This window comes from Mytilus galloprovincialis, chromosome 13 (genome assembly GCF_965363235.1).
Source record: "Mytilus galloprovincialis chromosome 13, xbMytGall1.hap1.1, whole genome shotgun sequence".
NCBI classification, from domain to species: domain Eukaryota; kingdom Metazoa; phylum Mollusca; class Bivalvia; order Mytilida; family Mytilidae; genus Mytilus; species Mytilus galloprovincialis.
The window spans coordinates 34,336,052-34,360,482 of record NC_134850.1 but is presented as its reverse complement, the minus strand read 5'-3'; the positions used below and the strand labels follow the sequence as shown (position 1 = coordinate 34,360,482).

The 24,431-nt window shown below is 33.5% G+C and overlaps 1 protein-coding gene across 1 annotated transcript; it reads right to left on the bottom strand.

Annotated features, from left to right (window-relative positions):
- Nucleotides 1-6,990: 6,990 nt before the first annotated feature.
- Nucleotides 6,991-24,324, bottom strand: LOC143056119 (D-beta-hydroxybutyrate dehydrogenase, mitochondrial-like). The gene is made up of 6 exons (XM_076229204.1): nucleotides 24,036-24,324; nucleotides 22,395-22,595; nucleotides 10,570-10,722; nucleotides 9,350-9,543; nucleotides 8,150-8,395; nucleotides 6,991-7,162 (listed from the first exon to the last, which is right to left on the bottom strand). The coding sequence occupies exons 1-6, from the start codon at nucleotides 24,229-24,231 to the stop codon at nucleotides 7,067-7,069; spliced, it is 1,086 nt and encodes a 361-aa protein (XP_076085319.1). The 5' UTR covers nucleotides 24,232-24,324; the 3' UTR covers nucleotides 6,991-7,066.
- Between the last annotated feature and the right edge of the window lie 107 nt (nucleotides 24,325-24,431).

The window sequence follows — 24,431 nt, the reverse complement described above, 5'->3', positions numbered from 1 at the left end:
TACGTACATCGGTTAAGGATAAGCTCGTTTGTAAAACACAAATTCGACCGTGTATACAAGTGAGTAACAGACGGACAGACAGTCCAGAAATTATGCTTCAGAAATTCTCAGATATTTTTAGAATTTTACAGATACACATTTATCGTTATTGACATGCGCCATAATCATAAAATGAGGAGAAAGCTGATCATGCAGGATGTGGAATGATTGCAGTAATTTTTTAATCAATTCTACGTGAAATATCAATATTATATGTCAGATTTTTTTATAGACATATGTATATATCTTCTGTAGCTTTATATAACCACCAAATCGAATTCATATACGTAAAAATAATCAGACGTTTTTGTATTTGAGACGATCCCTTCATTTTACCTGTAAAATGTAGGTGTCATCAATCAGTCGGTGTCGAGAGTTGTTAAAAAGATCTAATAGGATATGCCAATAGCTGGCTACAATCTCATTCTCACGAACATAAACAAGAACTTCAGCACAACGAACTATTTTGACTGGGTTTATATGTGCCATAACAGAGGCACCTGATTTACACTTTTTTTAGTCTTGGTCGTATCATCGAAAATATTGAGAGAAGACTTATAACAAGGGTTTCAGACTCATAAGAACAGCCTTCCACAAAAGATTTAACCATCTGGTTGCCACGTTCAAGAGATTTAGGAAGAGAATCATGAACATTTAGTGAGGCTTTCATTTCAGTAGAAATACTAGCATTTATCAATTGCTAAGGATGATCGGCAACGTTAAGTGGATCGGTCATATTTGATTGCATATAAGGCTCCATGTTTATGTCTGATTGAAAACTCATATGAAATAAAGACAGATTTCACCATTTCAGACAGATTCAACATATCCAATATGTAAGCATAATTCGTCCGATTGGTAATGAAAAAGCATCGCGACATTGCACCTACCATTTTCAAATGTAAAAGCCACTACCCATTCCGTTCAATCATAATATTCTGTACCCAAATTTCAACTGCACGAAGAAACATATCAAAAAATCCGAAGGTTGGTGATAGTTTACAAGAGTGTATTCTGAAATCTTCACACAATGTCAACATATGTTCTTTAAAATTAGAAAAAAAAACTGAGCAATGCCTTCAGAGCTTTTGGGTGTTTCAGCAAATGAACTGTGCCATACATTTGGTTCAATATCAATTAACGATTTTCGTCTGAACACAAATTGAAGAATGCTTTTAAATTAAACAAAAGAGCCATAAGAGCTAGCCATTTTGGCAAAAGAACGTTTTGGCAAATCTAAACATTGTTTCATAGTCGTAAAACTATTGCCATGTCGAGGCTAGGTATATATAACAGGAGCATAGGCTACAGACGAAATTTCAGATTAAGCATTTTGTAAGAACCGGTCAAAATTAGAACCATTTGTTCGGTGCTTTCGGCAGAAAATGGAATCGAATCTAAGTTTTGTCTCGAAAGAAGTCGAAGAAATACCAAAAACAGTACCGATATATCTCGGTTTTCGATGAAGCAAGACACAATCTTCTTATAAACATTAGAACAACGAGGAGGTTCATATCGTTCTGTTGGCTTGTCGAAAAGTAAACATGCCATAAGATTGGTATTCGAATCATTCAACGTAAAAGATCTTTCTATTCCCCGTTTAACTTTTATGGAACTCATGTGGGCGTTTGATGATTCGTTTTTATACTGAAATACAACTCTAGCCATGGAGTTAAATATAATTACCATGATTGTTTCAGCATTTAAGTCAACATTGTCTGCTCCCTCCTTTATAATTCAACCACCTTTTCTAAATACTGCAATACTATTAGGTATAAAGGACATGTGTTGGATTCTGTCTATTTCTATTTTCTAAACTAGTCCGATATCTTCGTATGCATTCTGCTATTGCCAGGAATTTTTGCAGTTTGTGGACAGGAAAATTAAAAACATTACTAAAATCTTTAAATGAGCATCAGAATAACGAGGAGGTCCATATCATAATTATTGAACTATAAAGCAAAGTTAAAGAATCCTCATCAAAGTTAATTTATGAGAAATACTGACTTGGAATGGCTTCGAAATTTTACAAAAGGAAGATTAAAATATTTTAATTCGGAAAATCATGACATTTTCAATGTAATTTAAATTTACAAATGTTGTAACCAATTTGTTAAAATACTACAGAGTGTACTTTCGCTAAACTGAGTGAAAATGGACAAAATTTAGAAAGAAAATAAAGGAGTTTAGTTTTACATAATGAATAAACAATTAAACACTGTATAAAATGCAAAATCATATGTCAAAAGACAAAAAAAAAGTAACAAAATTCAATTTGTTTCCAATCTTGAAATTTGAAAAAAAAATCCAAATGTCAATTTTCCTTTCCATTTTATGAAAAACTGCACCGCATGAAATACATGTATCTACAACCGGGCAAAAACGTAAGCTTAAGGTATTGGATTTGCAAAAAAAAAAGTGTTTAGCCTGCAGGTATGCCTGTCCATTAGAGTCGTAAAACTAGCACCTTTTTCTTGATCTGTCACTCCACTATATGATCAACTTATCAGTTTGACTATCACTTTGGTAGATAAGGTCAAGTTTTTTTAACCATCAATAAACTACTCCAACTCTCGTTTGTTAGTTCATATGTAATATTTTGGTTTTGAAATCGCATCACCGATAATGAATTCAAATCACCATTTTTAAATTAAGAAATAATTGATGCAAGCTATACTTTATCGTAGTTTTAACATGGGTAGGCATTATAATGTTATATTCGTAATTATTTTTGCCCGAGCGATAGTGACAATTAAGGTAATTTCTATGTCCGATGTGTATAAGTGTAGAGCGTTTTTGTAGGCTCGTCCATGAACCTACTTTTTTTGTTTGTAAACAAGTAAACGACTGGCAATGTGATTTTTCAGAGGGAGGAGTTTTGAACAGTCAGCATGAACAGATGTCGTATCTAGGTCAAATATGTCAATTTCGAATATCAGCACAATATAGTCATGATAAATGAATTAATAGCAACATGTGCATCATTTAAGAGTTTGGAAGTGTTTTAAGTTCATGAAATATATTAAATGCATGCCAATTTGATAAAATTCATTATTCTGCAGTAGTCAATATACGCATGTGCAACAAATTTTATTTGATTTAGAGCATGGGTTTGTTCATAAAGCGAAATAAGCATGTAATAGTATAATTATATATATATATACATATGAAACTGAAGTAAAATCATCAGTCAGTGGCAAACGTATACGGAATCTCTCTGAACAAGCATGCCAAGCCATGAATAATTTAAAAAGCCGTGATGATATTGTTATTTAACAAGCAGACAAAGGTAGTGCAGTTGTGGTGATCAACAAAACCAACTACATTAAAGAAGGGAATCGTCAGCTTTCAAACACAAAATTTTACAAACATTTAGAAAGTGATCCTACAAAAGAAATAAGCAAACAAATTAATGAAGTCCTTTCAGATATGAACAGCAAAAAACACATAGATGACGACACGTACGACTATCTACGCCCTGATGAAACCTGCACAGCCGGCCGATTTTACTTGCTCCCAAAACTTCATAAAGAAGGGATTCCGGGAAGACCGATAGTATCTGCAAATGGCCATCCAACCGAAAAATTATCTAAATTCGTGGATTACCATCTTAGACCACATGTTAGAACAATACCATCTTACATTCAAGATACAACAGATTATTTGAAGAAAATGGATTCATTAAATCCCTTACCAAACAACACAATTTACGTATCGATGGATGTGTCTTATTTATACACAAATATTCCCAAAAATGAAGGAATAGTCGCTTGTGAACAAGTTTGGAAAAATCGTAAGGATAAACAACCCCCAACAGACTGTCTGGTTCAGTTGCTGTGACTAGTGCTCGAAAACAACAATTTTGTATTCAACGACCAGCACTACTTGCAGGTTGACGGTACCAGTATGGGAACCAAAATGGCACCTTCTTTTGCCAACATGTTCATGGGGAGTCTCGAAGAACGCATCCTTTCGAATGTACCATACAAACCCTTGTCTTGGCTCCGTTTTATTGATGACATCGACATCAAATGGAACGAAACTGAAGAACGTCTGCAAGAATTTCTCGATTTCTGTAACAACTTTAATCAATCGATAAAGTTCACATCTGAAGTTTCCAATGAGAAAATTGCGTTTCTCGACATCCATAACCTTAGAAAACGGAGTCATGACAATCGTTCACACCAAAAAAACTGATAAACACCAATTTCTCTCTCCGAAGAGTTGTCACCCGAAACACTGCTCCCGGAGCATTCCGTACAGCCAAGCCATCAGGTTAAAACGGATTTGTTCATGGGAATCAAAATTAAACTATCGTTTGGGGCAACTCAGACAGCAACTTAAATCAAGCGGTTATAAGAACAAAAATATTTCAGAAGCTTTCTGTAAAACAAAAGAAAAAGACCAAACAAACCTACTTGAATACAAAGAAAAGACGTCTCAGACAAATAAAATCCCGTTTGTTGTTAGCTTTCATCCTGACCTGACAAATCTTTCATCCATTGTCCACAAACGTTGGCGTCTTATTGAAAATGATCCTTCCTTAAAAGAGATTTGTCCATCACCTCCCGTTATGGCTTACCGCATACCCAAAAACCTCAAAGATATTCTAGTAACATCCAAAGTATCTAAACAGGAGATATCAACAATCGGAGGTTATAAACCATGCGGAAGGGGCAATTGCAAGTGCTGCAACTCGCCTACATCGAAACCCAATTTGTCAGCACAGTCACAAAGAAAAATACAACATATTTATAACATCAAATTGCAAAACGCAAAATTGCATTTATGTTCTAAATAACGTGTGGAACTTGCAAATTACAATATGCTGGTGAAACAGAAACATCATTTAACATCCGACTAAATAACCATCGGTCATTTTATACAAAAGCAAGAAACTGCCCAATTACAAGACACCTTTTAAGAGCAGGACATGATTTTGAAAACGTCACATTTCAAATCATTGAGAAAAATCAAAATTGGGATACACAAAGAAGACAAAAGAGAGAGAGGTTTTGGATGCACCAGTTACGAACTCTTGAACCTGGTGGACTTAATGAGAGAGACGAAAAAAGATTTAAAAGCAAATCAAAATTATAATCTTGGAATCATACAAATTGATTTATAGAAATTCATACAATTAATCGAACATCTATAAATGTGTTAACTTTTATCAACTTTATGTAGTTATAGCTACAAACATATTTTATGCAACATCAATAAATATGTTACACTTTTCCTCAAATCTTGTATAGATTAAGCTACAAAAATATTTTTTTTGTCATGCATCCGATTTCACCTTGAGAGACGCACACGCCTGATGAAGCTAATTTGTTTAGCAAAATATTGCGTATTTCTATTTAAAATCTAATAGAACTTTTTAATGCATTAATTTGCGATTCTTAGACATTTATATAATTTTAATTCAGTAATTAACTGTATCAGTTTATTTTCACAAACTGATCCACGCTTAAATAGATTGAATGTTGATTGTGGCTATTTTTAGACATACATCAGATGGCAAGCGAATTTTTTTGATAAATATTCTAGTGTCGTAGACACATAATTGTCTTTAATTTTTTTATATAAATTAGGCCGTTAGTTTTCTCGTTTGAATTGTTTTACATTGTCATTTCGGGGTCTTTTATAGCTGACTATGCGGTATGGGCTTTGCTCATTGTTGAAGGAGTACGGTGACCTATAGTTGTTAATTTCTGTGTCATTTTTGGTCTCCTGTGGACGGTTGTCTCATTGGCAATCATACCACATCTTCTTTTTTTTTTTATATATTATGTGTTTTTTGTTGTCTGTCCTTTGGTCGGGTTGTTGCCTCTTTGACGCATTCCCCATTTCCATTCTCAATTTTATTTTAATATCCTTAAAAATAACAAATAAGAAAGTTTTATTAATAGATATAATTAAAATTAATAAATTGCTCTATTATGTTTATATGGTCAACTATTACTTTAATGTAAGAGATATTGATACGCAAACATTTTTGTTTATCACCACTTTAAAAGTTTAAATATTCCAATTTTTAATCGCCTTAATATTTGTTCTGTTTAAAAGGTATAATCATTAGTTAACCATGTACACCGGATTAAAACTACTTTGACAAATTATTTAAAATTTGGGTTGCCATTATATACCATGCCGAATGTTTGTTTCATTAAGGGGGTATAGAACAACTATGGGAGTTGACACTTTAAAAATCAGCTGAACAATTTCATGAGATAACTTGTACAGTCACTAAGGTGCAATCAACATCAACTTGAAGGTTCTCGATGATCAACCCCCCCCCCCCCCCCCCCAAAAAAAAAATCCAGTTATATATGATTAGTCTGTAGTCTTGATTACTGTTGTTAGTATTTTTTTTTTTTTTTTTTCGTTTTTCGTATTTTTCAATGGTATTGTTATGCAGTTTGTTTTCGACTTATGAATTAGAATGTCCTTATGTTTGTTTATTTGTCCTCTCTCTCGTACTATTTTACAAACACAATTTTATTTGTACCAATGAAATGGTTTTATTTTGTCCAAAATTTTGTATAAAATGCAAAGGTATTTCACAAGAGGGTTTGTTTTTTTTTCATTCAAATTTAGCGACCATTACAAAATGTACCATACTTACTATACAATATGAAATTTAAAGTTGTCAATACGTTTATGATAATTATATACTGTCAATGAAATCTTAAAGGAAGTATGTGTAAAAAAATATTTAACTGTTTACAAAACTTAATTTTTTTTAAATACTAAGTAATTAAAGTCTGTTCTTCCTCTGGAATAGATTACCTGAGCTATGTTTGGCAAAACTATTATGAATTTTTGGTCTTCAATGCTCTTTAACTTCGTATTTTATTTGTGCTTTTTAACACTTATTGATTCGAGCGTCACTGGTGATTCTTTGTAGATGAAAAGCGCGTCTGGCAAAAATATATAATTTCAATCCTGGTACCTATGATGAGTTTATTTTTATTAACGTTATCAAAATTTACGTTGCAAGCCATTGAATATCTAGATGTTACTTCTATTCTCCCAGTCGTCTATATTTATATCCGCTAGCCCACATCAGATATGGATCACTAACAAAGTCAGGTAAAAAGTTGTAACATGCAGCTAATCTCTAAAATAAATAACAAACATTGAATAAAAAAACGAACGTAAAACATGATCATAATAATTATTCTGCTAACATAAAAATCTGTGGTATGAACAAGCTATTTGAAGGTTCCGAAATGACAAAACAATTGAACTAGAAAAAATAACGACCTGATTGAACAAAAAGCACACATGGTAAACAGGAACAAATAACAACCACTGTAGTATCGTCTCCTTACTTGGGACATGCACATACAGAATGTACCGAGGTTAAACATGTTTGTTGGTGCGCGCAAACCATCCTCTTACATGGAACAGTTGTGCAACAGCACAGCATAGGTATAAAATTATAAAAATCAGTTTGAAACTCATCAAATCGATAGCAACTTCTTTTTGTGAACGTTTTGTTATCGTTTATCTGAACGTTATTTATAGGTTTCATAACGAGTAGGAATTTATTTAACTCGAGTTATTCAATTTTAATATAATAATAAACGTGGAAAAAAAGAAGATTGTGTGGATAATGTGTGATTGTTTTGTATATTAATAAAGAAATCACATATATCCGTTGCAAATGACGCAATGTACATCGTCGTAATATTTGTAAGTCATCAATGACCTAACGAATAGCCAATAGAAATGCCAATTACAGCCAAAGTTATATATTCCTGCAGTGAACAAATAGCTATGAGTATAGATATAAGAAGATGTGATATGAGTACTAATGAGACAACTCGACATCAAAGTCATAATTTGTAAAAGTAAACCATTATAGGTCAAAGTACGGTCTTCAACACTGCACTGAGCCTTGGCTCACAACGAACAGCAAGCTTTAAACTAAAGGATCCCAAAAGGTGACTAATGTAAAACCCTTCAAACGAGAAAACCAACAGGTTTATCTATATAATGAACGAAAAACATGTATGAACCACATCAACAAACCACAACCATGAAGCGGTTTTAAACGTTATGTATGTCAACATTGAAGTGTTAACTACTAATTTAAACATACGGCACGAGTATCGATGTTGAATCCCTGTCCACCATCAACCAGATATCTATATTTAGGATAGAGGTTTCGAAGAGCGTCTACCATGGCGTCAATTACAGGTTCCGGTGATGAGGCTGCGCGTGTGTCATTTCGATTCACTAACATTTCGTCATACCATGCAAAAAAGTATTTTCTTCCGTACAACCGTTTAATTTCTTCGCTTGCTTCTTTCCATTGTTCTTCGCAGTCCTTCTTCACTCTTTCACACTTAAATAAACGTGCAAAAAATACGCTTTTAAAATATATGGGGCAATTTGTCCAAGAAAATGCAAAACTTATCGGAGCTGATATAATAACAAAGAAAAGTTTTAACTTTAACCATGGCGACAACATTGTCTCCACATTTATTACATGGTGTGTATTTTAATTGTAAAAAAAAGAAAATTCAGTTTCTCTTCGTTATTTTTTTAATTCAAATATAATATAGTTTGATTGATTATTGGTTGCTTAACGTTCAGTGGCAAATATTTCATGCATATTCAGGACAAGAACAAGTTAACAATAAATACAATAGGTATGTCTTGTAATAATAGAGGCCATCCGGGATAATGGTCGGAGAAATTTGAACTGTCACTGGAACATAAGGGTATATTGGATAGGGACAGACATTTTGTCTTGCAACAGGCCACCTACGAACCCCTTAAAGTGTTGTTGCAATGGTTCTGAGCGTGTAACCGGACGTAACTGCAAACTTGATACATCCCGCACAGTCAAACGGGTGCCCAACTTTGGCAAGCGTTTTACTGCTGGTTCGAAAGAAGATCTAGTAACTATATTTCAAGTCCCCAGTCACCGTTTAGGGAGTTCAAATATAATAAGATGTGTGTTACATTATCAATATCACTGAATTGACATAACTGTATGCAATTATATAAAATAAGGAAGATGTGGTATGATGACCAATAAGAAAACTCTCCACAATAGAAAAATGACACAGAAACACGGCATTCAACAATGACTAAAATCAATGGAATAGTCCATATACATGTAGTTCTATGAAAACTTATGAAAAAATCGTTTATCTCATTTTGGAACGGCTTTTCGTGAAATTTTCAATATCTGATATAAAAATTATCAATGTGCCATTGCCAGGTGACACAAACAAAAATATGGAAAGTAATTGGAAGTTCATTAGAAGAACGATGCAGTAATAACTCATACCGTTTCAATTGACATCGATGCAGTTGCTAATGGAAACCAACCGGGTTCAACAATTGAAACCTTGATACCAAATTTCACCATTTCCAATCGTAAAGAATCTGACATTGTTTCCAATCCAGCTTTAGACACGTGGTATGTTGAATATCCGGGCCATGAAAATCGACCTCTTACAGATGAAACATTAACAATTCTCCCTAAAATAATTATGTATTGTTTACTTTTAGCAAATTAATACGATATGACAAACAAAGGTTAGATAGTAGTATAATAAATTGATTTTTTTACAGGACCTATTGGTTAACAACAGTGGCGGATCCAGAAATATGCAGATGGGGGGTCCACTGACTGCCTAAGAGGGACCACTCCAGTCTTGTTTCAGTGATTCCCTCTATAATCAACCATTTTTTTTCCAACAAAAAAGGGAGCATCCTTTGCCTCACCTCTAAATCTGCCTATAAACACCTGATTGGGATGTACAGAACAAGTGCATGTTCAACTAGAAATATATTTATAACGTCTATCATCATTTAAGATATGGTTTTACATCTCTTTGTTACTTTTCAATAGAAGAATAGACTAAACCGTTTTCATATTACCGAAGTTCATGTGTTTTTTTTTACAGGTAACTTAATCTGGGGTAGGACATATTGGTACTCGATCAAGTAAACAAATAAAATTGAGAATGGAAATGGGGAATGTGTCAAAGAGACAACAACCCGACCATAGAAAAAACAACAGTCTAGTATATTATAAGAGCATAAATATGGGTATCATTTAGGGAGAGGCTAACTACTTTTTTTTAAACTTTTGTGAATAACATGCATCTCGATCCATATCAAATACTAGTAATTGGTTACACTGAACTTTTAATTATTAATTACTGTTTAAATTCAAATTGATTCTTTGTTTAACCTTAATAAGTTTTAAACAAATAAAAATTCTTCGTTAAAAAAAAATAGTGGCGTAAACGGATTAACAGGATAGAGAATTATGGGCAAAAATCTGCAGAAAAATTTATCGTAACAAATAAGAATAGACAAATTAGGACAAAAAATAAAGAGGAAAAAAGCAATAGAATAGAAAAACAACTGGGACAGATAAAAAAGAATAGATAATTGTTTACCAATAATGTACAGAATTGAGAAAAATGACAAAACAAAGTATAAAAGTACAGAAATAATGACCCTCTTTCCAGACCCTCCTATATTTTTACCATTTACCTTTACATCGTCGTAATAGTGGTAAACATGCTTTGATGATAGTCATATGTCCTAACAAATTAATGTCCATAATATGTCTGTATTGCTGTAAATTGCATAACTCTATATCTCCTCCAATCCCTATTCCTGCATTATTAACTACTGCCCACAAACCTACAGTAAAAAGTCATTATTTATTAACATTGACAGTAGCATTGTTTCTGCAGCAGATGCTCATTTCGATATCTAATGCCACGATACACATACATGTCTGAGTAAATGATAGTCGTCTCCTATCAAAGTCTATGTTAGTATTAAGCGTGTTCAATAATAAGGTAATGCATTTAAATAGAAATCATTCAAGCCTTGTTCCAAAGGGAAAACGATTGATGTAGGATATCCATCCAAGACGTCACAATGAGGTCTTCAGCACGGAGCCAAATAAAACTCGCACCTCACTGCAAGTCTGAAACGGTCATAGCACGGGTTTGAGCGAAATTCTTTACAAAATTATTTGGATAGACTTTGCAAGATGTATTATATAAGTTAGAAGTTCAGCTAGCTACAATCAGGATTAATTCAACATTCTCTACATAAGAATGTCTGCACCAAGTCAGGAATATGACAGTTGTTTTCCTTTCGTTCGATGTGTTTTGGGTTAGGATTTTACCATTTGAAAGGGGACTTTTAGTTTTAATGTTCCTTGGAGTTTGGTATTTTTATTTTAATTGCACTACCAAATCGAACCCGGACAAAAAAAGAACATAATGAAATTATATACATACTATCTAAAACAAAATAGTTCCTACGCAAATGTGTAAAAAAAACTACGATGAATCGACTATATTTTAGTTATCAAGCATTCAAATGAAAGATGAAGGACTGGTGATCCCTGAAAAACACATATTCACTGGGGTAAAGCTGATGACCGTAACTGCATTCACGGTCATCCCAAGATGTCGGATGAAAAATTAGGTCAGTTTCTGTATTGCCTGTTAAAGAGCTTCTATATCATTTTTTTTTACAAAGCATACATTGGTACGATGTAATTTTATAAAAGATTCACACGGGAACCACAAATTGCTACCGAGAAATGTGCATGAAACTGGAAATTGGATTTGAAAAAATCGCTAAGACGACCGTAAATCATCACTAAAATATTTTCAAGATGACCGTAACAGATAACGAGGATGACCGTGATTGGTGAACAGATGACCGTAATTTGAAAAGGATGACCGTAATTTGAAAAGGATGAAATAACTTTAAAGGATGAAAATCAATTCAAAGAAATATTCGTACTTGTATTACCTTTTTATACGACGCAAAATTTAAAAAAAGTTTTAATAAGTTTAGAGCCAAAAAAAGGGCCCCAAATGAGCATTTTTGTAGTTTCTAGTCATAAACTCGTGTTGAAGTGTATAAATCTCTCTGAAATTATACCACAAGTTTCCTTACTACAAAGGGATGGTTTAGAGGGGTGTTATGGCTCAAATCATTTAGCTAACAGGGGCAAAAAAGAGGTAAACAAGAATTTTTCTAGTTAAAGGCAATTCAGAAAATTTAAAAGCAGTGTAAAAGAGGTAATTCAATTATAATTGAGAGAATACTCTTATATATATATATATATATATTTTGATAAATAAAAAGTCCTTGGTACAGAAAATATAATTTAAAAGTAAAAAACACAAAAAATCACATCATAAATCGAACATTGTTTCTGTTAGCGCTTTCACCGCATCTCCAGCGGTTCATCAGACAGAATTGTTATCGTTAATAGTAACGACTTGTGACGTTACGTTATAGTAACGACTTGTGACGTTACGTTATAGTAACGTCATGCGGTAGTTGTATATATCTTACGGAATTTTATTAACGGACCGTTATATATATGTTTTATTACCTCCCTTACACTGCTTCAATATTATGCATTAATAAATAATGATTGTCTTCAGATGTGTAATTGTAATTTATTTTAAGAAGTTACTATTAATTGCAGATACTAATTATAACCATTTAAAATTTCATGGTGTATCTAAATGAGTAGTTATTGTTTCAAACTCCATTAGAAATTTGAAATGAGATTATATTTGGAATAAGGGAAAGGGGAGGTGAAAACAAATTTGAAAAAAGCATGTTTTTAGGAGATTAATATTCAACAGCAAAGTGAATTGCTCAAAAGTTAAAAAAAAAATAAGTTAACTAGACCACATTCAGTCTGTGTCAGAAACCTCTGCTGTGTCAACTATTCAATCACAATCCAAATTCAGAGCTGTATCCAGCTTAAATGTTGTGTCCATACTTGCTCTAACTGTTCAGGGTTCGACCTCGGCGGCCGTATAAAACTGCGCCCTGCATAGCATCTGGGTTTTTTTAATCAAATAATTAATCGTGTTGGTATAAAACGTATTTATAAGACAGCATTATCCTACAGGTAGAAGAGAATAAGACGTGCTTTCAATTCATAGTTCATCATATGTAGCCTCAAAGGGTGTGTTCCCATTTCGCCTTAGTTGTGAATTCCAGGTTAAAAAGGGGGAAAAAATACCAAGGCAATATGGGAATTGTACTACAAGCCAAAAGATTTTTTTTTATTTCTGGGATTCCTGTTGATGTCATATAATACATACACCTTTTTAAAAATGCCAATGCTGATTGATCTCCCACTTTGTCTTGCAAGTAAAATAACAGAAAATGTGGTTTGTTTTAAATAATACGACCAAACTAGTGAAGGTGAGCTCCAGCAAAATAGATCCTTAATATGGTCTTGTACGAATCGCGTATCACAAGGGGAAACCTTGTCAAATTGCATAAACAGAAATGTTATTCATATACCAGAAGTAATTCAGATTGTAATCTGCTTCCTCTGAAACCATACATATGGGCTCGTTTACCGGATATTCACATGTTTAACAAATGAGTTTATTCTACAACTTTCTGTCGTATCGCTGTCAATTTGTAATAAAATTTTAACGTCATTATCAATACATATTTAATTATGAAATTTACTATCATTGTCTAAACTAAAAATACGGCAAAAAATTCAAAAGAAATTGATTAAACATATTTATATCCGCTTACCTATTGAGACAAACTCAACAAAAAGCTATGAATACAAATATGGATATTTCTTAGAAGTGACGGTCATCCTATAAAAGTTACGGTCATCATTTACAAATTACGGTCATCTTTAAGCCAATTACGGTCACCCTTGTTATGAATCGTTGATATTGTTACGGTCATCTCGATTATAATTTACGGTCATCTTAGCGATTTTCTCAAATCAAATTTCCTGTTTCGTACACATTTCTCGGTAGCAATTTGTGATTTTCGTGTGAATCTTTTATAAAATTACATCGTACCAATGTATGCTTATGACAAAGAAACCCTTTTACATGCAGGCAATACAGAAACTGACCAAATTTTTCAGCCGACATCTTGGGATGACCGTGAATGCAGTTACGGTCATCAGCTTTACCCCAGTGATATTGACTGATAACTTTGAATAATACAAACATATATTACATATGGTGTAGCATTCTACTGTTTTCATTGGATATTATGAACACGTGTTTCAAAGGTTATTTTACGTATCCGAAGCCTTTTTTTCTATTTTTAATTGACTCGATTTATATATTTATATGTATATTGATGGTCAATACGAAAAAATCTTGCTAATTTAGATTTATGAAGTTATGACATCACACATAACAACCATGTAGGAAAAGCCACGGCAGACGAAAAGAACTCAGAAGGAGATATGAATAATTTTCTGTTAAATGCAGAAGCTGAGAATACAAGAAAGAAAGCTTACGCCACAATGAAGTTGTTTAAATAATATTGATATTTCAAATAACATATGTTAACTTTTTGGAAAATACAATTTAAGAATTCGCAGAAAGAACATAAAGCGCCATTTTCCAAATACATTATTTACACATGTAATTTAAAAACTAAGGACTTTCACTCAGTCAGTGTATGGACCTGTTATATTATATTAACACTCGGACGTCGTCCTCATTCAATATAATCTGAACAGGTCTATATATAACGTATTGACCTCGTCAAAATTCTATAATTGATAAGTATCAATGAATTTTAAAATTGAGAGTATAAAAAAAAAATATGCTGCATGATTTTTGGATCATGATTAAATGCCTGGTTTGTTGTATCCAAAGTTCCGGTAACCAATAAGGTCTGATGTAAAGATAACGATATTTTAAGCCTATTTTAATTTGATTTTATTTGGTTTGCTTATTAAAGTAATTTTTGTTAAAGTTATATAAAAAAAAAAATTATTTACAACAGTTTTATGAAGACCAAAAAATAATTCCATCGTATGAGTTTTCAAAATAAGATGTTGACAATGTTTCCGATCATAATTAAAAGAACGGAACCTTTCTGTTTTTAATATTTCTCATGGTTTTTTTTTAATTCTACCTACAACGAGGCTTTTATTTGTTTAGTGGCTTATAATATATACCAGATCTCTTTTTAATCAACACCAAGAGTTGACTGTATAGGGTAGAGAAATATTATTATCTCTTCTCTTAGAACAGTAACCCCTTGGTAACGTTTTTGTCTGTTTGGTGTAGTGAAAGTGGCATGGTCTCTCTCCGTTTAGAACAACAGTCTTTGACGAGATTCGTACCAAGTCTGTTGCAATGTGAATGTATCGGAAAGTATAATTTTTTTCAGAGATGCAAATTTACCGCCCTTCATCCCATCTAACAGAACGTACTATATTTTCTTTTTAGTCATATGCATTTTTCGCCCTTCACCCCATCTTGAGGAACATATCTTTATTTTCTATTTACATTCATAAAAAATTACCGCCTTTAATCTAATCTTGCAGAATGTACTATTTTTTTCTATTTAGTCATTCACTTTTCTCGCCCTTTAACTCATCATGCAGAATGTACTATTTTTTTTTTATTTAGTCATTCAAATTTCTCGCCCTGTAACTCATCATGCAGAACGTACTATTTATTTTCTATTTAGTCATGCACATTTTTCGACCTTCACTCTATCTTGCAGAGCGTACTATTTTTTTTTCAATACACAGTCATAAAAATTCGCCTCTTCTTTTAGAACTATCGTCGTTTGTTTTAATTGATAATTAAAGCGTCTGGTCCTGCATGGTTATGAAATATTTGACATTGGACGTTAAAAAGGAATATCAATCCATCCCACCGATTGTTTTACTCGTTACTTGACTGAATTTGTTTATTTCATTCTTTGTCTTTAGCATGCATATAACATTTGCCACTTGACGTGTATATATCAACCAATTCCTTTATTTATATATCAGATTCTCTCAGTACTTACCACCGATTGCATTGAGTGTGTAGGTAAAGATTAACTTGCTTGCTAGCTGAGCCTTTAAGTCATTAAAAGGTAAGGTATACTATCCTCCTTTCGAAGTAGTCTAGTCCTACAGACAGATAGATTGGTTATCTTTCGGACTAGTCTAGTCTTAAAAGAGGGTAGTTTACCTAATCTAATAATGACTTCACGGTTCTGCTATCAAGCAGGCTAACCAAAGATATACCCTTTATCTATACACGCAATTCAATCGGCTGTAATACACACAGTACTGCAGCATTAAGTGCAAGAGTAATGGCCTCGTTAATTTGAATGAGATGTATTGTCCATTTCTCAGCAATCTCTACTCGTTTAGATATCACTTTATTTTTTGCTATCTTTTTTTTAACACTTGTTTAAGATGGTACCTAACACTAAATTGAGATAACTCTGTAAAATCCGCTAATCATTTTTAATCACGTTGTATTGTTAAGGAAATATTAAGCTTCTCAAAGAACAAAATTAGTGTTTGTCAAACTGCTATATATATTCAATTAAAACTTTCCCAGAAAGTGTTTGGGTCAATTTTTTTTTAATTTTTATATTTTTGTCAAAGTAAATATTCTGTCAAATTTTATAAAAAAAAATAATAAACGATCCAAATTAGTTTTAGACAAGGTGTTTGGAACCATCTTAATTTTTCTTGAAAATTTGATATTATCAATATTTTGGGCTCTGTTCGACTATAAAAATAATACAATTGCGGACCGTTTTTCGAAGATAAGCCTGTTCAAATGTGGATGGGTAGCTGACTTCTTTTGGTAGGTTTTTTTAAATAAGTATTTTAACCCAATTGGCGTTTGCTGGGAAATATATATACGATACAGAGTAAGGTCTACAGTAAAACAAGATCTTCACACAAGTTCAATGATCTACACACTTATGCAAATTTTTCGTGCATCAATTTCATGCGAATTTCAACTTAAACGAGGTTCTACGTGAAACTCACGTGAAATCAGTTCATGTGAATCTCATGTCAAAAGTAAAATACTAGTAACAAAAATACTGAATTTCAAGGAATATTCAAAATGAAAAGTCCCTAGTCAAAATTAATGGCAAATCTTAAGCCCAAACACATCAAACGGATGGATAACAACTGTCATATTCTGACTTGGTACTGGCATTGTCTTATGCTATGTAAAACATGGTGGATTGAACCGGGTTTTATAACTAGCTAAACCTCTGAATTGTATGACAGTCGCATAAATTCAATTATATTGACAATAATGTATGAACAAAACAAACAGACATTATACATGTAGGTAAAAATGTTAAAAAAAAAAAACATAAGAAAAAGAACATAAGAAAAGATAAATAGACAAAGAACACAAGAAAAAACGAAAGGGGAAAAATAAACAAAATTACTTTATTACAATAACGGGATTTATAGGTACCGAGCCACGTCAAATGAATTTTACCAAAATTAGAACGGAAAAGTAAAACTTTACAAAGACAAATAAAGTTCAGGTAATATTCATGTGAAATATTTCACTTGAGTTTCATGTGAATCTTAATCAATGTGAAATGCACATGATATGTTCATATAATAACAGTAGATGTTTGTTTCATTATAATACGTTATTCTGATTGACTAACTTCACTCTCGCGTTATTCCTAAATCAACGTCATTTCAAAATGAATTGTAAAATTCATGTTGACACCTGCATCTACAATAAAGTACACAGATAAATCAAAGAAAAATCTTAATAGTAATCGTGTTTAAATGATCATAGCAAAAAATGTAATTTTATCAGTATTGAATGCTTCTTTTAGTAATTTCATAGGGTTGAAAAAGCGTTGACCGTGTGCACATTTTAAGAATGAAGCGCTTCCGCGATTCATACAGAAATTACTTCGGTCAACGCTTTTACACCCCAATGAATTAACAAAAAGAAGCATTCAATTCTTAAATGAATTGACGTATGAGCTCGTTTGAGGTGAATCTCGCGTGAAATATAAAGAAGCATTAAATGACAATTTTTATCGATTTGTTTCGATTTCGTCCAAATCAAAGATAGAAAGAGAATTTGTCAAAAAGTAAAAACAGCCAACCAGTCAACGAGAAAAAAACTATATGTCATAAGTAAGCCGAAATCGTCAATCGATTCCATTAATATAAAAATTATTGTCCTTAAAGGTCTCTGTTATTATTATCTTTTCTGTTAATGTCTTTATTACATTATAATGGATAATGTTATATAGATATATACATTTTCCATTGAATTTTTTTTCATGTTCTTTTCCCATTTCCCTAGATACGATACACATTACTGTTTGAATAGAGATTATAATACTAAGTTAAACGTCAAATACATTGGTACTACAACAATTTCAACATACTCGAGGTCAATAAACGACAATAGTTCAGTGTCGATATACTTATTTCAAATTAGTACGTATAGTACTTAAAGTACTTGTCATTGGCGGATCTAGAAATTTTCATAAGTGGGGGCCCACTGACTGCCTAAGAGGAGGCCCACTTTAGTCACACTTCATTGATTCCCTATATAAGCAACCAAATATTTTCCTGAAAAAGGGGGCCCCCTGCCCCCCCCCCCCCCCCCCCTAAATCCGCCTCAGTCTGCTTGTACATTAATTTAACACCTGGCGTATTGTAACAAAAACACTTTACTATTTGGCTCATGATCTTTTTGCTAAACAATTCTAAATATATGATGTCATTACTGGGACCGTTAGTTTAATCTTTTGAATTGATTTACGTATATCATTTCGGGGTCTTTTATAGCTGACTATGCGGTTAAGGTTTAAAGCTCATTGCCGAAAGACGAACGATGACCTATAGTTGTTAATTTCTGTGTCATTTGGTCTGTCGTGAAAAGTTGTCGCGTTAACAATCATACCACAGCTTCTTATAATTATATTAACATACTTGTAATAAATCTGTCGCTTGGCGCTATTTAAACCCTTCCATATTTGTATTTTAGAAATCAAACGATTAAAAAGCCGAAACAACGTTGTATGTTAGTCATTGTAAAAAAAACTTCAATTTCAAATTAAACCAAGTCGATCGTCTTTATTTCAAATTACAAACAACATGTCAAATCTACTTCAATTCGAATAACTAAAAGCAGGGAATCTTGTTGACTAAAAGTAAAAACAATATATATATAAGTCACTAAATAAAGATGAATAATGGGTTGATCCCTAAACGTGGCATTGCATAATGTCATGTTTTTCTCTGACTGTTTATGACGTTTTTACACTAAATCCATTGGATGTTTGATGCGTTCAAAGCCAATAATAACTCATAAACAATTCATGAATCTAAGACTAAAATATCAGTCATGAATATTTAGGACGAGATTTGAATGGGGTCGACTGAAAACATATGTGTTAAATAATAAGACAGACACCTGAATGAAATACCTTACAAAAAAAGTTTGGACCGTAACATGTGTCGTAAGGTAACCTATTTTCTCCACGGTAGACTAATGCCAAAGATACCGAAACTGAATTTAAAAGCAATAATGACCAAATGTTTAAGTAAATAAGATGTGTATGTATTTATGTATATCCATTTCCATTACAGCCATTTAATAGATTCGGACAGGATTGAATTCCAACTGTAATATCGTCAAACGGAGATTATCAACCCAATGCACTTTTAAATGGGCACTTTAGTTAAGAGATATATTGAAGTATAAAATATGACTTTTTTGTTCAATCCTTAATGAAAGTGAAATAGTGGAATAACATATCGCTTTTAGCAGCCAGTATGGTTCAATTTTGTCAAAATAATCTAAGAAACATTGATGACGAATTATTCACTCGCTACGTATTACCGAGCCCATGTTCTATACATTTTGTTATTGTAGACTTCCTATAATTTGGATAAATGTTTTACATTGTTATAAATCAAATAGGAAAATTTGAAAATTTGAATCAAAACGGTGAACATCAATTTGACAGGTAGTGCCCTTTTAATCTTTGAAACTGTAAATAACGGTATTTCTTCTTGCCTTAATTTTCAGTATCCTGTTGAGACCTACTGATTAAAGATGTCCTATTGAGACCTACTGATTAAAGGTATCCTGTTGAGACCCCCTGATTAAAGGTATCCTGTTGAGACCCCCTGATTAAAGATATCCTGTTGAGACCCCCTGATTAAAGGTGTCCTGTTGAGACCTCCTGATTAAAGGTATCCTGTCGAGACCCCCTGATTAAAGGTATCCTGTTGAGACCCCCTGATTCAAGATATCCTGTTGAGACCCCCTAATTAAATGTATCCTGTTGAGACCCCCTGATTAAAGATATCCTGTTGAGACCCCCTGATTAAAGATATCCTGTTGAGACCCCTGATTAAAGGTATCCTGTTGAGACCCCCTGATTAAAGGTATCGTGTTGAGACCCACTGATTAAAGGTATCCTGTTGAGACCCCCTGATTAAAGGTATCGTGTTGAGACCTCCTGATTAAAGGTATCCTGCTGAGACCCCCTGATTAAAGGTATCCTGTTGAGACCCCCTGATTAAAGATATCCTGTTGAGACCCCCTGATTAAATGTATCTTGTTGAGACCCCCTGATTAAAGGTATCCGTTGAGACCTCCTGATTTAATGTATCCTGTTGAGACCTCCTGATTAAAGGTATCCTGTTGAGACCCCCTGATTGAAGGTATCCTGTTGAGACCCCACGATTAAAGATATCCTGTTGAGACCCCCTGATTAAAGGTATCGTGTTGAGACCCACGGATTAAAGGTATCCAGTTGAGACCTTCTGATTAAAGGTATCCTGTTGAGAACCCCTGATTAAGGGTATCATGTCGAGACCCCCTGATTAAAGGTATCCTGTTGAGACCCACGGATTAAAGGTATCGTGTTGAGACCCACGGATTAAAGGTATCCAGTTGAGACCTCCTGATTAAAGGTATCCTGTTGAGAACCCCTGATTAAGGGTATCCTGTTGAGACCCCTGATTAAAGGTATTCTGTTGAAATCCCCTGATTAAAGGTATCTTGTTGAGACCCCCTGATTAAAGGTATCCTGTTGAGACCTCCTGATTAAAGGTATCCTGTTAAGACCCCCTGATTAAAGGTATCCTGTTGAGACCCCCTGATTGAAGGTGTCCTGTTGAGACCCCCTGATTAAAGATATCCTGTTGAGACCCCCTGATTAAATGTATCCTGTTAAGACCCCCTGATTAAAGGTATTCTGTTGAGAACCCCTGATTAAAGGTTTATTGTTGAGACCCTCTAATTAAAGGTATTCTGTTGAGACCTCCTCATTAAAGGTATCCTGTTGAGACCCCCTGATTAAAGGTATTCTGTTGAGACCCCCTGATTAAAGATATCCTGTTGAGACCTCCTGATTAAAGGTGTCCTGTTGAGACCCCCTGATTAAAGGTATCCTGTTAAGACCCCCTGATTGAAGGTATCCTGTTGAGACCTCCTGATTAAAGGTATCCTGTTGAGACCCCCTGATTAAAGGTATCCTGCTGAGACCCCCTGATTAAAGGTATCGTGTTGAGACCCCCTGATTAAAGGTATCCTGTTGAGACCCCCTGATTAAAGGTATCGTGTTGAGACCTCCTGATTAAAGGTGTCCTGTTGAGACCTCCTCATTAAAGGTATCCTGTTGAGACCCCCTGATTAAAGGTATTCTGTTGAGACCCCTGATTAAAAGTATCCTGTTTAGACCCCCTAACTAAAGGCAAGTCTAATCAGTCATACCCGGAAAAAAATGTAAATAGAACACCAACTTGAATACCTGCACCGGGTTAATTAGTTCAAGGTGCAATAAGAAAACAAAAGATATCATTTATGAAAAGAGATCTCCCAGGTATTTGGAATAATTATGTTGCGTTGATTAACAATGAAAAATGTACGTGAAGGTTTAAAAAATTGATTATCTGTATTATCTGAATTGATGGTATAATATAATCTAAAGGATTAATCGTGTGATAATTTATTTAATTTGTAAAGCGAAAAGCTTTGTATTTTTTTTCTCTCTCTATATATGAACATGTATATAGCTACGTGCATATCTGTTTTTGTTGGTGCGTTAACTGTTCTCGTTAAACTGTATTTCTTTCTTGTAGGACTACATATTTCTGTTCTGTGCGCCCGTCCGTTCGCCCGTCCGTTCGTTCTTTCGTCGGTTCGTTCGCCCGTCTGTCCCGCTTTAGGTTTAAGTTTTTGGTCAATGTAGTTTTTAATGAAGTTGAAGTCCAATCAACTTGAAACTTGGTACACATGTTCCTTATGAACTTAGCTTTCTAATTGCAATGCTATATTAGAGTTTTTACCCCCTATTTCACAGTTCACTGTACATTGAAAATGATAGTGTGATTGGGGCATCCATGTACTATGGAGACATTCTTGTTTGTTATCTTCCACTACGTCGATAGTACTCCCACATTTTTATCACTAGAACTTGTGTTTATGTAGTTCATTGAACATCGACTTTGAATAAAACTTTGAATTCAACGATTCTTACTAATGAATAGAGGGTTGTAAGTTCAATCTCACCTTTTGCAGAGCATTGTTCTGAAACTATAGCAACTAATTTGTCTATTTCATCAGACTTTGTTAGATCTAGTTGTACAACATTTAAATTTCGAAGATTCCTATTTCTTAGTTCACACGCTCCTTTTCCATTGTAGTTTAACACACCACCAAACACAATAAACCCGTCATCTATCAGCCGGTATGCTAAGTCGTGCCCAAATCCTATAAAAGAAACCGACAAGACTCACTATGCGAAAAGGGATTCGCTCATTGATGAAGGATGCATGGTGACTAATAGTTGTTAACTTGAATGTTATTTTGTCCATGATGGATAGTTGTCTCATAGAAATTTTTCTTTAACAAGGTCACTGTTTACGATTTTCAAAAAGGTCAAGTACATCCACTGCACGTACTTGTAAATACATGTAGATTTTGTTATTATCTTTTTTTTTTATTAACAATTACGGAATATTTGTCAGAAACAACCACGGTTTCGTTTTACTATGTGTCGGAGCAAATCATTCAGCATATCTTATGACAAACTATTGACTGAAGATACTTTATAATCTTACAATATATCTTATCGTCTCTATTTAAATAGTTTACGATAATAAGAGACAGGCATTACCTGTAAATGGTTAAATTTCGGGAAAATTTTCCCGTTTTTGTTTGTTTTTTTGTTTGTTTTTTTTATTGATTTTTCTACTGTTATTGACGACTTCGTTCCCATATTACTATAGACTGTGCCTTTCAGAACTTTACATATTCTATAGAAACTTTTTTGTATGTCAATATTAATGTCATTTGATTGCATTCTTGTATTGTTTGGTATGTATCTCCATTAGTATATTCTACACATCTCATTAGATAAACAGGGACCTGGGTTGCCAATTGGTGTTTAGATTTTTTAGAAGTAGTCCAAATACTGTATCAATAGCCTGTCAACACCGAGTTTGTGATTTCGAATCCCGCAATATGTGCTCTCAATTCCAATCTTAATTAACTACAATTATCAGTTTTTCTATTGTGTATGGCTTCCCTCACAAATAAGATCTGACTGCCAAGAAAATTCACAAAAGTGTTGAAAAAGGAGTTAAATACCAATCAAGCACTGCTTAGTATTTCAATACATTATACAGTAGGCTAACCAAGATACATGTGTTTAGGTATTGTTAGTGCATGTTGATAAGTTATTGTATCAGTGACGGACTCCACACATCTTCTTTAGCTATTTTGATAAAACAAATTTCGGAAATATTTAATTAAAGGTGTGACGTAGTTAACAAATATAAGTAATATGGTTCGCTACTGACCCTCTTCGGATCCATAGAGGACGGTTGATAAAATCCATAGGGATCGACGCCGAAGGCCGAATCTCCTACAGATTTTACTCACCTTCTATGGTCCGTGGGGGTAGTTGTTGACTGTATGACGGATTTATCGCACGCGGGATTTTCCTGGTGCGTGTTGTAGAAAAATGAACAATGAAATACAACAACATCAATTGATGACATCACCATAAACCTGGAATTCGTAGAAACTCTTACGTATGCATAGGGGTCACCACGTGAAGGCGTTGAACCAACCACAACGTCGTAATTTAACCGCGGTACGAAAAAGACCAATTATATACATGTATGGTAACATCTTAAAAAAAAATACCTGTATCACATCCAGTTATCAGAACAGCCTTTTTATTTACAGGCAAAACGTCCTTGAATTTTCGTTCCGTGACTTTGAATGTCAAATAAAATATCCCAAAGCAGATCAAAGTTATGTAATTCTCATAGCAAACAATAATTATACACAATAGTACACTTGTTGTAAATAATGCGCGACAAATTAAAGTTATGTCCATTCTTGTACAAGTAAATATAGCTACATGTATCTAACGTACATATTAGATAAGACACGATTTGAAAATAATTGTATTGAACTAGAACCATATTATCAACAGAATATTACATACAGGTACTAGTTGTTCCAAAATAGTTCTTATCATTATAGATTGAAGATTTATGATAATAAACTAGACAAGTCCTTTACCATCTGACATGT